Genomic DNA, 15,342 nt, shown 5'->3' on the forward strand with positions numbered 1-15,342 from the left:
AGCAGTGATGTGCGCCGCAGAGCTGCTGCCTGCTGGTGAACTGCACGGCTCTGGGGCTTGCACCACCGGGCACCTCCCGCCCCGGCAGCTCCAACGCCCCGGTGGGGAGTTTCTCGGCCTGGGGAAGGGCAGGCGGGTGTGCCCCTCTGCCAGGGCCCGGTCCTGGTGGGTGGGTAGGGCGGCCAGGCCGAGCGGCGCCGCAGGAGCAGGTGTGGGGCCGCCCCCTGTTGCGGGGGCCCAGCGGGGCGGCTTCTCCTCCCGCTGCCCGGGCCGAGTCCGCGGCCCTTTGCGCCGGGGGTTCAGGGCCGAGGGGCGGCAGGGAGGGGCGGAACTACGGCTCCCACAAGGCCGCGCGGCCGCGCCCCACCAGCGGCAGCCAATGGGAGCGCGGCGCCCGCTCAGGCAAGGGTGACGTCACGGAGGCGGCGGCCAATGGGCAGCGGCGGCGCCCGTAGGCCGATGGGCCGGGGAGGCCGCGCCGCGCCGCAGCGAACAAAAGGCGGCGGCGGGGCCCGGGGAGCAGCTGGCGGGCGGCGGGCGCCCAGGTGAGTGCGGGGGGCGTGCTGCTGCTGCGGCGGGGCCTGTGCTCCGCGCCGGGGGGTGGCGGGCCGGGGGAGGCGGGTGGGGGTGTCCGCGGGGCCCGGGAGCGCTGCCTGGGCGCCGCCAGCCGGCCCCGCTCCGGGCAGCGGGCGGGCCCCGGGGAGCGCCGCGGGCCGTCGCCCGCCGGCAGTGGGTTTGCAGCCGGGAGCGGGGCAGAGCCGGAGCCCCGGGCTGCCTCCGCCGGCCCTGACCTTGGGGGGGCCGGGCCGCCCCTCGGCTGAGCGCTCCCCATCCGCCGGAGGCGGCAGAGCCGGCCTGACAGCGGGGCCGGGGGGGCCGGGCCGGGGCTGTGTGCGGGGGACGCGGCACAAATATTTGACGAGGGCCCGGGAGGAAGGGGCGCTGGTGCGTGCCCGCAGCACAGCCCGTCTTCGCCTGTCCGCCCCCAGTCCCCCGCCGGGCACCGCACCCCGGGGCAGCACCCCCCGCCGGCACCCCTGCGGCCGCGCTTGGGCACGGGGGGAGGGGGGGCTGCCTGTGCCTCTCCCTCTCCTGCTTGCCGGGAAGGGACCGGACAGTTCCAGGAGCTGCGAAATGGCTCTTCTCCAGCTCTTTTGTTTGCTACCTGCAAACACCTGCTGTTTACCTTGCTGCTTTGGATACCTCTTCCTTTTGCCCGGGCTCCTCTTTTCTCTCTGTTAAACTACACTTGTCTGCAGACTGAAAACTTCCCTGCGTCCTCAATACGTTCTGTGTAAATACTTGTATTTCTTTTCCTGAATTGGATTTGGAGCTCGGAATATCAGCTCTGCCATCTAACGCTGTTATTCAAACCTCGTAGGGTTTTTTTATGTAGTGTGTGAGGCTTGTGTACCAATGCAGAAAGCTTGCTCTCTGTCCAGCTAGCGCGGCTCTTCGCACCATGAGCAGCTCTGCTTGAAGTGGGAGCCGGCACGACCGACAGCCACCGTTGGGATCCTGCCCAGCCACGCAGGCCAGGGTACGCGCTGCTGCTGGCAGCTTCACGAGCGAGGTGGGGAAGGATTTAAGGAATAAACTTATAAGGACCTTCCCCGAGGCTGCAGGATAAGATGGCCTTTAAAGATAGGGTTCCACATACCCCGCTTCTGGCACTAGGCGCCTACCAGGGCGTTTGGAGCCTGTCTGCTGCTCTCCGTTAGCCAGACTTCCCTCCTTTCATAGTCTTCCCCTCCGTGGCTGCTGTCTTGTTCTCAAAGGTTCCATGTCTGCAGGGAACCTCCTCCAGTGCTGGGCATTCAACGCCCTCGCCACCCTAGTGAGTGCACCTGCTTGCATCACACCAGCACAGTGCCAGGCATTTTGTAACACCCAGTGCTGAGGTATCTTGACCCGTGAAGTTGGCCGACTGCTGCAGGGTCTTGGCTGTTGAGCCCTCTCTGTCCTCTGATGAAAGCACGTGTGTTTGCCAGGTGGAAGCTGACGTAACTTGTCATGCTGCTGTGGGCTGAAAATACTGGCTGATCTTGAACTGTGTTAATAAATGACCTGGGATGGAGCGGGAAGGTTGCAGTTTTGTTGACATAGTCTTGGGAGAGAGGGTATGAAATCTTTACTGGAGAGGGAACCCTTTTCTCCCAACAAAAGCATCGCTTGGGTATGGTTGGAGTATGGTGCTGATCTGGATCTAAGAAAATTCCATGCATGAGCGCCATGTTCAGTATGAACACAACTGGTGAAGTTCATAGAGTTATACCTCTGAGACCAGAAAGGGATTAAAGAAAAAGAAACCAAATCAATGTCTTCACATTTTTCTTTTCCTCCCCTTGCAGAGCAGACCGTATTGTGCTGAGTAGTGCCATATCATCTGATCTCTTTAGGAGTCAAGGATACTTTACCCAGGTTCTGTTGTCCACGGTGCCTCTTCTTGTTTCTCCATCTTCTTTTTTCTTTGGACTGCGTTCTCCCTTCAGCTGATCACTAACATATCAGGGCAGATTTATCGGTTGTGTCACAGCAAACACAACATCCAGCTCTTTAATCCTAACTTGCTGCCATCACATCATTTCTCTTGTGAATACACTCAAGAGACTTTCCCCAAGCAGTTTTTTTGGCATATTTGACAGGTGGTGTTTTGAGGGAATAAACGCTTCTGAGCCATCGAAATTGTGATCGAATCTTTGTACTTGCTAGTGAAGGCTGAAAACCAGCACTTTTTAAATCAGTGGGTATGGCAGAGGTCTCTGATGTGGTGCAGGGAAGCAGTTTGCTTTAGAGCCTCAGTAAATGACCACAAATCATTGATGGAACTCAGTAAATCAGTGACGCTTCCAGAAATAATTTTTTCTTACGCCAGTAACCCACTTGTCAAATGAAGACTAGATGTGTGATCTGTTCAGCAGAGCTCATTGCTGAAGGACAGCATGCTTCAAAGGCAAGAATGGTCCTTGTAACCCAGGCTGGCTCTGGACCTGACCCTGCTTTGAGCTCGAGGTTGGACTAGGTGACTTCCTGAGGCCCCTCTAACCTGAACTATTCTGTGCTCCTATGATCTGTTGCATTGTAACTGAAAAAGTTCGTGGCACATGCTGTGGAAAATGCTTTAAAGTGGCAGTAGATTGTCCTTAACTCAGCATGTTTGGCCAGCAACCAACTGTGTTTCCATAGTACACCCTTCAAGGGAAAAGGTAAGACAGTTTATAATAACTGGACCTGAAGGCTTGTGGTGTAGGTACAGTACAGAACTCGCAGAATGACCAGCAAAGCATCACAGGCAGCCAGAGAGGCATTATGGGTTAGAAACTATTAATTCTATCGGCCCCTATCCTAAATCTTGTGCTGCAGAGGATGCACATTAAGAGCAGGCTGCAAAAGGCATTTTGATCTACTGACATGACTCTGCCGTTGTGTGTGGTGGTTGTAAAATCTGGGGTCTAAAGTATTAAGAAAACTACATTTCAGTCTCACCTAATGAATCATGAACACAGCAGTGTCTGGGAGTGAATTGGTGAAAGAGAACGTTATCCTATAGCTTGTATTTGGTACAGAGAAAGGGATATTATTTTTTTCTGCACCCCTGCTGTTTTTCTTCAGAGGTACATCTATTACTCCATCAGCATCGGTTGGTACTGCAGGTGCTGAGCGTGACTGAAAAGAAGATTATCAAGGATAGAGGAGAGTCCTAACCTGCCTCATTCTTGGGCAGCTGCAAAGCTTCTGCTCCTCTGCTTCTGTGGTGACCTGCAGTCCGTGCTCCTGCTCAGTGTTTGCACAACAGATGCAACCAGTTCATGGAGTCTGCTCTGATTATGTCTCTCTAGTTGATGAGAGACCTGCACAGGCACATACAGCTAGGAACTGCTGATGCCCTATGGATTTTATATTTTTTTTTCTCCCCTGCTGATCTTTTAGCTTAACAATTCAGCAGACCGAAGCAATTGTTTTGTGCTGTCTATCCCATGAGAAAGGCAGGGTTGGAGCAGCGGAAAAACCAAGTGAGGGGTGTGATTAAAGACTTGCTAATGATTAGGAAATGTCACGGGTAGATAAGGGTTCCTGTTGTTCTGTTGCCATGACACAAGGATTTTGTTACTTTTCATCTACTGCTATTGTAATAATCCTCTAAGTTTTCTCTCTTTACTCTAGTATTGTTATTGCAAAAATGAGGTGATGAAATTGGGAGAGAAATTAGGGGAGCAGCAGAACGTAGTGACATAAAGGCCAGTAAAGTTCCTGACAGAGGAGCAACTTCACAGTGCCATGCTTTGTGGGAGTGCGTTTTGTGTCCCTCGGGTTTAAGCAATCCCATGTTTGTTGCTTGTTCCCACTGACATTTTTTTTTTTTTATGGACCTGTTTTTTAAGAAGACTTGAGGAATGTCCTGGGTCCAGTTTCCTGCAGCTGCACACGATTACATCTTGTTCACTGGCATAACTAGCATCGGCTTGATTATTTTAATTTGTAAATGTGGACTGAAGGTCTATCTGCAATACTGTTCAGGGGCTCTGTGTCACCCTGGAGAAATGAAAAATACTTAGTTGTTTGTTCGGGTTTTTTAGATTAAGAAATAAGTTTGCCATTTTTCTTTTCTCCATCTGCTTCTACCACAGTGAAATGTGACGCTTTTTTTTCTGGGACTGGCTTTTAGCATAGTGTAGACAGTTGATGGATTTCTAAGGGCTTTGAAAGAAAGGGTATTCCAGCTTCTTACCAGGCAAAGTAAATAGCTGCAGGTAACTTGGGAGCAGGATTTGCTCTCAGAAATAGTACTGCTTTAAAGCAAAAACTGTAATGAAAAGGTTTCAGCGCTACAGTACGGGTGACTTACTGTAGTGTGTGTGTGTGCAGCTGTGAAGACAAGGTGGCAGAGTGGTGTTTGTGGGAGCGAAGTATGTCTCTGCATGCTTGCGGAATAAGGCTGGGGTTTGTTTGGTGGTGGTTTGGTGTTTTTTTCTTGCAGTTCTGCCAACCACCAGCTCAAGGTAGAGCCACTTCTATAGTTTTGGAAAGTCTTCCTCTGTGTAGCTAGTCCGTGGCTGGCTTAGCATATAATAAAGCTGTAAGCTTTTGGTCAGAGAAGCTGGCATGTTTTTTCTTGATGGTGCTTATCTGATGCACAGACAATGCCTCATAATTAAGAAAAAAACTTTCTCAGAATGATACTGTGAAACTGATCTACAGTTAGCAGAGGGTAGATGCAAACCAGTTCTGCAAACCTGCTTGAGAGTCTTCTTAGCCTGATGCAGCAAACTCTGGTTGCATTCTAGTAGTTAAACCACTCTCTCTTGCAGCTTCCTTGCTAATAAAGATTAAGCAGTTGAAGTGACTCTGCTAATCTTCAAAATTTGATGCAGATTACAACACAGTTTACACTCCTACAGTCCTGTGGCATTTGCAGGGCAGAGAATTGCAGTTGGCAATGCAATTTTGCGTGGCAAATACTCGGTTGCTGTGTAAGCACAAGAAGCCATGCCTGCAACTCATTCAGCACGCAGGATGTCTGCCAGCTCCCTGACGACATGGGTGGCCACTGCCACTTACCTGTTGTAGATTGCTTCCCCTTGAGACTGTTACACACCTTGCCCCCTTTCACCTCCCTTTCCTTCCAATCGAAACTCCTATCCTAGAAAGCTGCGGTGGTTTGACACCAAGAAGAGATGAACGTTCCTCCAACTTTGGTGTCCACACTCGGCTTACAGCCAGGATTGCAGCCTGCCTAAGAGGGTTGTGCAGTAAGCCTTCCAACTCCTGAAGTGTTCGAGGTTAATCCACTGGTACCCAGTGTTTCCCCTTCACTGATTCTGTTTCCTCTTCCAATACATGCTGCTGTTCGTTATTCCCTGATAGCTGTGTCTAAATCCTCACCTTGAGATAACGTAGTTATCTCAATGTCACTCCATCTTTTGTAATTGGGAGCACCCAATGGGAGTTCTAGATCGCTTCTAAAGTTACTGCGGAACGGCTGCTCGTAGCCCCAGGACTTGACATAACTCAATGGCTCTCAGTGTTTTTCTGAGACAGCTCTATTCCCACAGCATCGTTGGATAATGTATTTTTAGGAATGCTTATTAGAGAGCAAATGAAGCTAATGCAGCAGACTCAGCGTAGTGTTTGTGTGGGCTGTTACGTTGAGGGGGGAATTGTAGGATGTGCATCTCGCTCTGCAGTGCCAGACAAAATGTGCTTGGTCTCCTTTGGCTTGTTCACAGGAGCTCCCCCCTCCTTAGCCTATGCTGGCTTCGGCACGGGGGTCATAAGAACAAAGTGAGGTTATTTTTAGCAGACTAAATATTAGGTGCAAGTGTTCATGGTGACAAGAACACGGTTTCGATTCTAAGAGTGCTTTACAAAGGTTCTTTTGATTCTATAGGGTGCTTTAGAAACCTTGTCTGATGCTGTTTTGAAATGGGATTTAATTGTAAGCCGCACTGAATAGTGTTGGAGCTTTACATAATAATTCTCTGAAAGTAGGAACACTTTTTTTTTAACATCTTTTGCCCTTTCTGTAGCTTCTCATCTTCTATTTTAACACTGGAATTGCATCTGAAAAGCTGTTAGAAGCAAATCTGACTGCCAGTTCTTAAGCCTAGTTACCAGCTTTCAATAACAGTACTTAGTCCAGTCTGTTTCATTCTACAAACTTACCGGGAAGGCAGCCTGCCTCCTACTCCTCCTTTCTGCAGAATAAATATTTTGTCTATTTGGGGGGAACACGCAAACCAAACCTCTTTCTTCCTGCTCTAGGGGAAAAAAAGGTCTTTATTTCTAATGATGGCTAATTATTCCCTGGCATACTCTATGCTTGCTTATGGGATTAATAACCCAGTTGATTACTAGTGGTTATCACCCAGAAGGTAGCACAGAAATAACTGTGGAATTTTTAAACTGTGTATTTTTGTGTATCTTAAGTGAGGCATCTATTTTGTGATAGCCTGGGCAGTTAGTTAGTCTTAATGAGCCATTCAGATACTTCACTGTCCAGATACTCAGGTAGAATCTGAGCTCTTTTTTTCCTGCATTGGTGCCTTTCTCCTTCGCAGCTCTGGTTTTTTGGGTTTCCTGCCACGTTGGCTATGCCTGGGGACAGTGACATGACCTCCGGTCACTCTGAATGCAGTGTGAGCCGCTGCTCGAGCTTCTGTCAGCAGGCTGACATTTCAGAAAAATCAAAACTGCTTACCGACCTCTGGCTGATCACAAGACATGGTTCTGATCTTTGACATGTGTAGGCAGGTTCACTGGGATTATTCTTTCAAATAAATGTATATTGCAGCTAAAAATAAACGCCTCTGACACCTATGACTTTGCTGCATACCAGAAAGAAAAGTTACAGTCCTGAGATCAGAGATCATTTACTTATGTCAGTTCAGAATATACTTTTTAAAAGAAAAGAAGGCCGTCTCCAGGAAAGGCATGAAATCAGAAATTGTTAAAAAAATATTTTTTTTTTAAAAAAGGGAAACTGTCTAACTGTAATCTTCTTTGTTGTCTTGAGCATCTTATTCTGTGAGGTGTGAACCTGTTTCCAAGACATCTAGGTTCTGAAACAAAACAAATAAACCAATGATGTAAATGCATTCTGATCTCGGTAATACGGTCAACATTTTCTTTTGCCTTTAGAAAAAGGTACAGGGGGTTGCTAATTTGCTGGCCGTTAAGCTTGGCTCGGAAACATGGCATGCCATAAGAAAGCAAGCGGGAAGGAGGGTTTGCCTCTCCTGTAGCTTTGTCCCTCCCTGTTACTGAACTAGAACGAGTGGGAGGTGTGTTACGTAGGTCCCACAACAGCAAACGCGGGCTGCTGTGTAGTTTGAGGCAAGGTGCCTGAGCTGAGCGCTCCCCTAGGTGTGGGGGATGCTCGGAGCTGGCAGGTTTGGTAAAGACGCAGTGGTGGCTGGGGCGAGCCCTGAGGATTACACCTTTCCCTGCAGGCAAGGCTGGACCAGAATAGTGTTTGGGGCAGTGGGATGGGGCAGAAGTTTTAAGCAACACAAATATTTCTTGCTTATCAGGTAAGTTTTATAGCCTTATTTATAGTGGGGACGCACAGCCCCAGCTCTGTATTTGCTTTTAGTTTTGCACTGAGCATTGATCTGGGCAATTTTGTGTTGATTGTGAGTCTTCTGTGAGAACTGGACTCTGTTCCTGATTACTACTTTTTTTTTTTTTTTTTTTCCAATTCAGTCTAGGTAGCCATGTCAGCCAAAGCCATCTCTGAGCAGACGGGGAAGGAGTTCTTGTATAAGTATATCTGCACATCCTCTGCCATCCAGAACCGTTTCAAGTATGCCCGAGTCACCCCAGTCACTGACTGGGCACGGCTCACCCAGGACCACCCTTGGCTTCTGAGTGAGGTAAGGAGAGCGACTTGCCTTCCTGTAGTGACTGAGCCCTCGTCAAACCTCTGCCCACTCAAACCACGTCATGCCGTGGCAGGTTGCGAGCAGAACTGTATTCCGGATCTTTCTTGAAGGACCGGTCGCTGCTGCTGCTCTGCCACATTCATTTGCAACACTGATGAAGAAACAAGCCTTGCTTCAGGGCCGTTGTATCACCTTCTAGGGGACCTGATTATAAAATTCCTTTAAGGGCTGTGAAATACATGAGCAGAGATAACTGCAAATGAAAATTGCTAATAATCACACAGAAGGGAAATGAGGGTAATTCAGGCAAAGCAAGAGTCTCTTGAGATGTCAGTCCCTGTTCTCAAACCCTTATTTTCTGAAATCATGGAGTGCTTTCTCCTTGGCTAGTTTTTATGTTCAGTTAGGATACTGCTCACATTTCTTGCATCCAAGCAAAATGTCAGGGAAACTTTTTTTTTTTTTGCTTTTTCTATGCAAAATCTTTTATATCTCCTTGTGCTTCATTCATAGCCATGCACTTTCTGTAGAGAAAACATATCCAGAGCTCTTTTTATTAGTTGTCCAACCTGGCTCCTTTCCAGTGATTAATTATATTGAGTCATTGGTTGGTAGAAATGAATGTTGCCGTCTTTTACTGACTGACTGATAGAAGCGCTGCTCTAAGTAATTAAATGTTCCATACTCAAGTGGATCAGTGAATTGCAGGAAGATATCAGCAGTGCCTCTAAAGAGCCTTGCAGAAAGCCAGAAGGGAGCAAGGATGCAATCTGTCCTTTAAGGCAGACTTCTGTAACGCTAGAAGGGGCTGGAGGGTCCAGCAGAATGACCACAATCAGCGTTCTGTACCACAACGCGTTACGTTCTGACTGTACGCTGCAAGTTGCTGAAGTTCCAGGACACATCAGCTGTACAGAATGGCACCCACTTCTTATTTAATAAAAAAAAAAAAGGCAAGCTGGAGATAAAGTTGACTGAAACGGGCAGGACCCTGGCCCTAGCCAGTCTCACATGCAGATTACATAGTGACAGCAGGAGGTTTCTTTGTAAGTAGCTGTGTTTGCTCTGCCTCTGATAGTTCCTCCTCATGAGCCTCTGCTCACAGAGAAATATTAACTTCACGATGCATCTCACAAAGACATTCTGCAAAACTGATAGGGTGATGCATGCTTTTCAGTGTGATTTTTTTTCATTTTTTTTTCTTTGGTTTTTTTTTTTACAGAAAGTGAGTACATATACCCCATCCTTTGCTTTGAAAGAGTTATCAAAGTTCATCAAAAAAAGCCAAAACAAACTGTCAACTCAATCTCTGATGTGTACTCATGTCTGAGTAGAAATAAGGCAGCTCTTCGCAAAGTGCAGCATAAAAAAAACCCTGCAGGCATGTTGTACTAGGAGATGGCTTTGCTAAAAAATTAAATAAATTCTGCAAGGACACATTGTACAGAATTTTAAGTTTTTGTTTTACCATCTGCAGAGAATCACTTGACCGAAATCACTTTCTAATGCTTCTTTCTTTTCACCTCTCTTGCACAACATGTAGCGTTTAGTGGTGAAGCCAGATCAGCTAATAAAGAGACGTGGGAAGCTCGGGCTGGTTGGAATTAACCTCACTTTGGATCAGGTGAAGGTTTGGCTCAAACAGCGTCTGGGCCAAGAAACCACGGTGAGTGCCACCTTAGCAACAAATAAGAATTTTTTTTATTCTGTCTTTTGTGCCTGCTTGCGTGATAGGAACTGGTGTGCGGGTATTTCTCTTGCTTACGGTCGTTTAAAATGCATGTTATGCTGATACCAAAGGAACTGAGGAACTGTCCCACGTGTGAACTTCGTGCTGGTGAAGGAGCACTAATAAATGACACACCTTGACAAGGGAGCACAGCTTGGAGTTCCCTTCTACCGTTCACTGCCCAGGTCTGCTGTGTAGGGCCTGTGTGGTGGGAGCTCGGCAGGAATTAGTACTGTTTTGAAAGTCCTTCCACTTGGGAGTCAGCAGCTGACAGCTCAGATGCTGTGCCTGGTTGGCATAGCTGCTTCACTTTAATACCCAAGGCAGATTTAACAAGGCAAGTATAAAAGCTGTCATAAAATTGTCCTCTTATTGTAGCCAGCCAGTGTGTTTTGGCTGATGACTGTTACTTCAAGTCCTTTAACTCAGTGCTGGCTTTAATATTTACTCTGCTGGGAGTGATGCTGCAATGCTAATGATAAAGAAATGCCTGCCATCCCAGCCGCTGTGTTTCAGGAGCTGATAGAGTTCTGCTGCCTCAAGGAAACGGATGCCTTGGTCCTACTGTGATTGATTTGCTGCTGGCTCCAGCACCGAGCTGTGCAGCCGAGCCAGTGAGGCTTGCCTCGAGGCCGTTGCAAAACAGCAAGCGACTGCGTTCTGAGTGTCTGCCCATCACGAAAATGATGGATGTTGAAATTGCCTCTTTAGCCCAATACAACAACCCATCTAAAGGAAGGACTGTGCCAAAGACTTGTGTCCAGTGATGTTTGATCCTGAAGCATTGTCCTTGGGAGCGGAGGCTATCTCCTGTGGCCAATGCAGGAGTGTTCCTTGAGTCAGGAAACTTGGATGGTAGGAAAGCATCGATGCAGGACAGTTCCTGGGACCTTGCTGTAGCTGTCTGTCCCTGCAGGGAGAGGCTAAAGGTTTTTCTTACTGGTCTATGCTCACTGACACCACTTCCAGGGAGAGTGCTGGGCACAGGCCTTTGCCCCTGCTGCTCCCTGTCTAGCTCAGGTCCCTCACTTCTGTGTTGTTGGTTTTTTTCTTTTTTCTTTTCTTCGAAGCTCCAAGAAGTTCAAGCCGTCACATTTCAGGCTGCACTAAGCAGTGCTCTGTAAAGATGCTGCCTCTGGGACAGGAGACGAAGAGCAGCCACCCTGGTGTAATTCTGACGGCAGTCTGGCCCGTTAGGAAGGGGGAAGGTGGCCAACTCCTGTAATAACCTGTGAAGTTCACATACCCTGGAGTGCTACAGCAGCACGTCTAGCAGCGATGGTGCTTGCTTGATGCTGTGCTGGAGAGGGAGGAGTGTGGTTCCCCAGGAAGCACAGTGGAGAGGTCGGGAGGAAGTGATTTTAGAGCAGCGTTGATTAATTCTCGATGCCTGCCTTGTGCTGTCATAAATGTGGATATTGGACAAGCGTTTATTGGTGTTTGTCTTTTTTTCTGCCTGCAGATTGCTAATGCCAAGGGGATCCTAAAGAATTTTCTGATTGAACCCTTCGTACCTCACAAACAGGTTAGTATACCAAATAAAAACTGTTTAAAAGTACTTCTAAATCTCTTTTGACTTGCATGCAACTTAGATGAACTGATACAGAAAGCAGAAGTTTGGGAGTGTGCTGTTAAGCCGACAGTGTCAAGATGTGTGGTTGGAGCTGTCTGCAGGCACAGCATTAGTCCATGCAAAGAGTTGTTAATAATCATGCTGGTTGCGGTTGCTCTGTTGGGAGGAGGTCACAGATGACCTGAGAGGGACCGAGGTGGTTGGTCAAGGCAGTTCACTGCTCCTTGAATCCGGTACTTCTGTTGCTGTGAGATATCTCACCTTGTGCTGGTGAAATATTTAAATTCTGCCCACAGAGTGGGAAGGGTATAATAACCTAAGATAGAGGTGCTTTCAGTGCATGCAAGGAAGGAGCCTGGTTTGCACTTCAGCCATGTAAGATGGGAACAGTTTTCTCTAGGGAAAGTCCCTGGCACCTTCACCAGGATGAAGCACTCTGGGCCCTGCCGCTCTCCCTCCCAGGCCAGCACAGCCCGTGTTCCCCTGGGGAGTGTCTGGGCTGCCCCACTGCTGCTTCTCCTTGGAAAGCTCAGTGGTGTGCTCAGTTACCTCATCCCTAGCATTGATGCAAGAGCCTCGGTCTTCCCTAGGTGCGACTTGCTAACGCTTGTGCCTGGGTCTGTGGTACAGGAGGAAGAGTTCTACGTGTGCATATATGCTGCCCGTGAGGGAGACTACGTACTCTTTCACCACGAAGGGGGTGTGGACGTGGGAGATGTTGATGCCAAAGCTCAGAAGTTGCTTGTGGCGGTGGATGAAAAACTCAATGAATCGGATGTAAAGAAGCACCTCCTGCAGCATGCACCAGCAAATAAAAAGGAGTAAGTACATGTGCCCAGTTCCAGGCAGGGCCAGCCACCCAGAAGCTTCTCTTTATTTCCATGCAACATCCCTTTGTTCTATTTCACCCTAAAGCTTGCTCTCCTACCCTTCTTGCTGCTCTCAAGAATACGCCGTGCATCCTAAATCAAAGATGTTTGACCTTAACTGATCTGCTTGGAAAACTCAAAAGTAAGCGTTCGTAGTGCTTTGAGCCTTCACTTGACAGGAGCACTTCGTGGTCTGCTGAAGTCTTGACCCCTGCGATGCTGGAGATGTGTATTGAATTCTGATCCTTCATGCCAGCATAAAGAGTTTCTTATATTTAGTAGAATTAGTGCTAAGATGTGGATCTGATTGCTGATTCAGAAATGTATTCTTTACCCTGGCCCAGTCTAAGCTTCTTCTGACTATCCTTTAATTAGATGCCTATACCTAGCTATCTTAATGAGTCATGATTTTTCCAAACATAATGTAATCACTGATGGCATTGATTAGCACTGGAAGGCTGAAGAAGCCTGTCACTAATATAGTTTACTGCAGTCTCTTCCCCATCCCAGCTAATGAAGCTCGGTTCTGACAAAAGATGTATATCTGACAGTGAGAGGCAGTGATGCGTTTTTGTCTCCGAGTGAGATTAAACAGACCGAACATCTATGTGACCATTGTGAGCAACTGTGTTCTCAGCAGAGTCTGGTGGAGTGTAATTAAGATGAGTCATCAAGGTCTTTCTTTCCTTGAGTCATCACCTAGGCTTCTTCCAGAGAAGATGAATGAGAATGAAAGAAATTGATACAGAGTAGGTCTGCAGATTGCCACGAATATAAATGAAGCAGAGCAGGCTGTGCTTTGTATTTGGCTGCTTTAATGAACTTGTGTTAAATTTCTTTTTACAGAATCTTGGCTAGCTTCATCTGTGGCCTGTTCAATCTTTATGAAGATCTATATTTCACGTACCTCGAGATCAATCCATTAGGTAACAGATATTTTTGGGAGCAGGACTTTCTGTTCTAAAGTATTGGATTGTGTACTTTATCCTTCTAAGTAGTTTGCAACAATACTAGGTGGCATATGCAAAAGTAGTACAAAAGTGCTGTGATGTGTCTTGGAGCTATTAATTGAATGAGTCAAAAATGAGGACTGCTTACAGGTGATGTCTGTTATCTAGTTTCCTGGTGGAAATGAAAAATTGTGTTGAAAAAGATGTCAAGTCAGAACTGAAGAACGTAAACATTGCTCTTTTGGATCAGAACAAAATGGTACCTGAGCCAGGGCCTGGTCCATGACCATGGTCACTAGTTAATTCTTCAGGAAACATGCTGGGTTTGGTAAATACAACCGACCGACTGATGTGGAGGAAGGGGAGCAAAGGTGACCTAGCTTTTGTAAGGATGTCTGCATGGTATCAAATTTTATGAGTGTATCTGTAACACGCGTTTGTACAAAACAGAGCTAATTCTGCTATTTTTTCCAAATGCAGTGGTGACTAATGATGGTGTCTACATTCTTGATTTGGCCGCAAAGATTGATGCAACTGCTGACTACATCTGCAAAGTGAAATGGGGGGATGTGGAGTTTCCCCCTCCCTTTGGCAGGGAAGCTTACCCAGAGGCAAGTAACAACCCGCCGTGGCCCGAATTCCTTTATTGTGGACAAGATTAGTTCCTCATTACTTGTATGTCCATGGCAGTGAGGTTTTCCAGTGGGTTTTGTTGCTGTGTTTCAAGTACCTCGGTACTGTTATCCGTGGTAAGAGCTTGTGCAAACCTGTAGGACTGCTCGTAATGACATTCTGAACTGCAGCTGCTTTCCATCTCTGCTTGGATATTGGTTTGGTTCTTTAATTCAGAATTGACTTTTGAAAATGGGAGACTTAGGTTTAACTTGATTCAGCTAGGTGCCAAAGCTCTGTACTTGTACAGTCTTTCTTATGTGGTTCTTGCCTGCGCTGCTCCCCATCAACATCATTATTTTTTGTGGGAGCACTTGTTGTTAACAGCCTCGTGGCAGCTGATGCTCCCTCAGTGTTTCAGTTACAGTTTCTGAGAGTAGAGTGGCAGTTGTGTGCAAAATCTGCATGTGAGTGTGAATCCAGAGAAAATAATTATTCTCTCTCAAACCTTAAAGTAAAAAGTTAAGATGTTAATACACCTGTTTGCCTGAAAAGTGGTGGCTAAGAAGAGGCCTGCAGGCAACCTTTTTGTTTTGAAGTTAAAATGCCCATTCCCTCTCGGAATTCCCTGGGTTTGTACTGCTGGTTGCATAAATACTCCTTCATCCATAGCCTCCTGGCAGCTTCAAAAACTGTTGGAAGTAGAGCTCTCTCACTAATTTTGTTACTTATTTCAGGTGACTTCTGCTGTCTCCAAAAGGATTTCTGTCCTCACTTTTTCATTTTAATAATTATAATTATGCTTCAGTTGAGGAAGGTTTTTGTAACATGGCCAGGAAATCCATTTAGCTGTTTCTCTCCATGGATGCCAACACTTAACTCAATTTGCTCTTAAAAAGGATTAGTACAGTTTTTGTCCCTCTGAATCATCCCTCTGCAAGGCACTGTGAAGGTTATTATGGCAGTGTCTCTGCTGAGAATTTTAATGAACTCCCAATGAAGTGCTTCTTAACAGGCGAGCACACTGATACAGGAACACCACGTTGAGCCAAATTACAGTGCTCTCGGTGATTACATGCTTGGCTACAGCACAACCAGAGAGTGTGTAGCCATGGGTGTGTCGATTTTTAAATTTCCTCTGGTCTCAGTCTGCAGACAAGGTCAGAACAAGACACTTCAGTTCAGAGGCATTTGATTCTGTGACTGTCATGTGCAGAGCCATGGAACC

General features: G+C 47.2%; 1 protein-coding gene across 5 annotated transcripts in view; it reads left to right on the forward strand.

Moving 5' to 3' along the window:
* Positions 1–15,342, forward strand: part of ACLY (ATP citrate lyase) — a 32,214-nt gene that overhangs the window by 1,510 nt on the left and 15,362 nt on the right. For 2 of the 5 annotated variants that reach the window (XM_037410950.1, XM_037410954.1), the window contains exons 1-7: positions 430–545; positions 8,203–8,372; positions 9,925–10,047; positions 11,573–11,635; positions 12,314–12,504; positions 13,399–13,478; positions 13,983–14,113. In XM_037410950.1, coding sequence (XP_037266847.1) covers positions 8,214–8,372; positions 9,925–10,047; positions 11,573–11,635; positions 12,314–12,504; positions 13,399–13,478; positions 13,983–14,113 — 747 coding nt within the window. In that variant the 5' untranslated portion in view covers positions 430–545; positions 8,203–8,213. Of the gene's footprint in view, positions 1–429; positions 546–7,949; positions 8,031–8,198; positions 8,373–9,924; positions 10,048–11,572; positions 11,636–12,313; positions 12,505–13,398; positions 13,479–13,982; positions 14,114–15,342 lie in introns of those variants that run through there. The other 3 variants (XM_037410951.1, XM_037410952.1, XM_037410953.1) reach the window with 3 other exon arrangements.

This window comes from Falco rusticolus, chromosome 18, assembly GCF_015220075.1.
Source record: "Falco rusticolus isolate bFalRus1 chromosome 18, bFalRus1.pri, whole genome shotgun sequence".
Taxonomy (NCBI): Eukaryota; Metazoa; Chordata; class Aves; order Falconiformes; family Falconidae; genus Falco; species Falco rusticolus.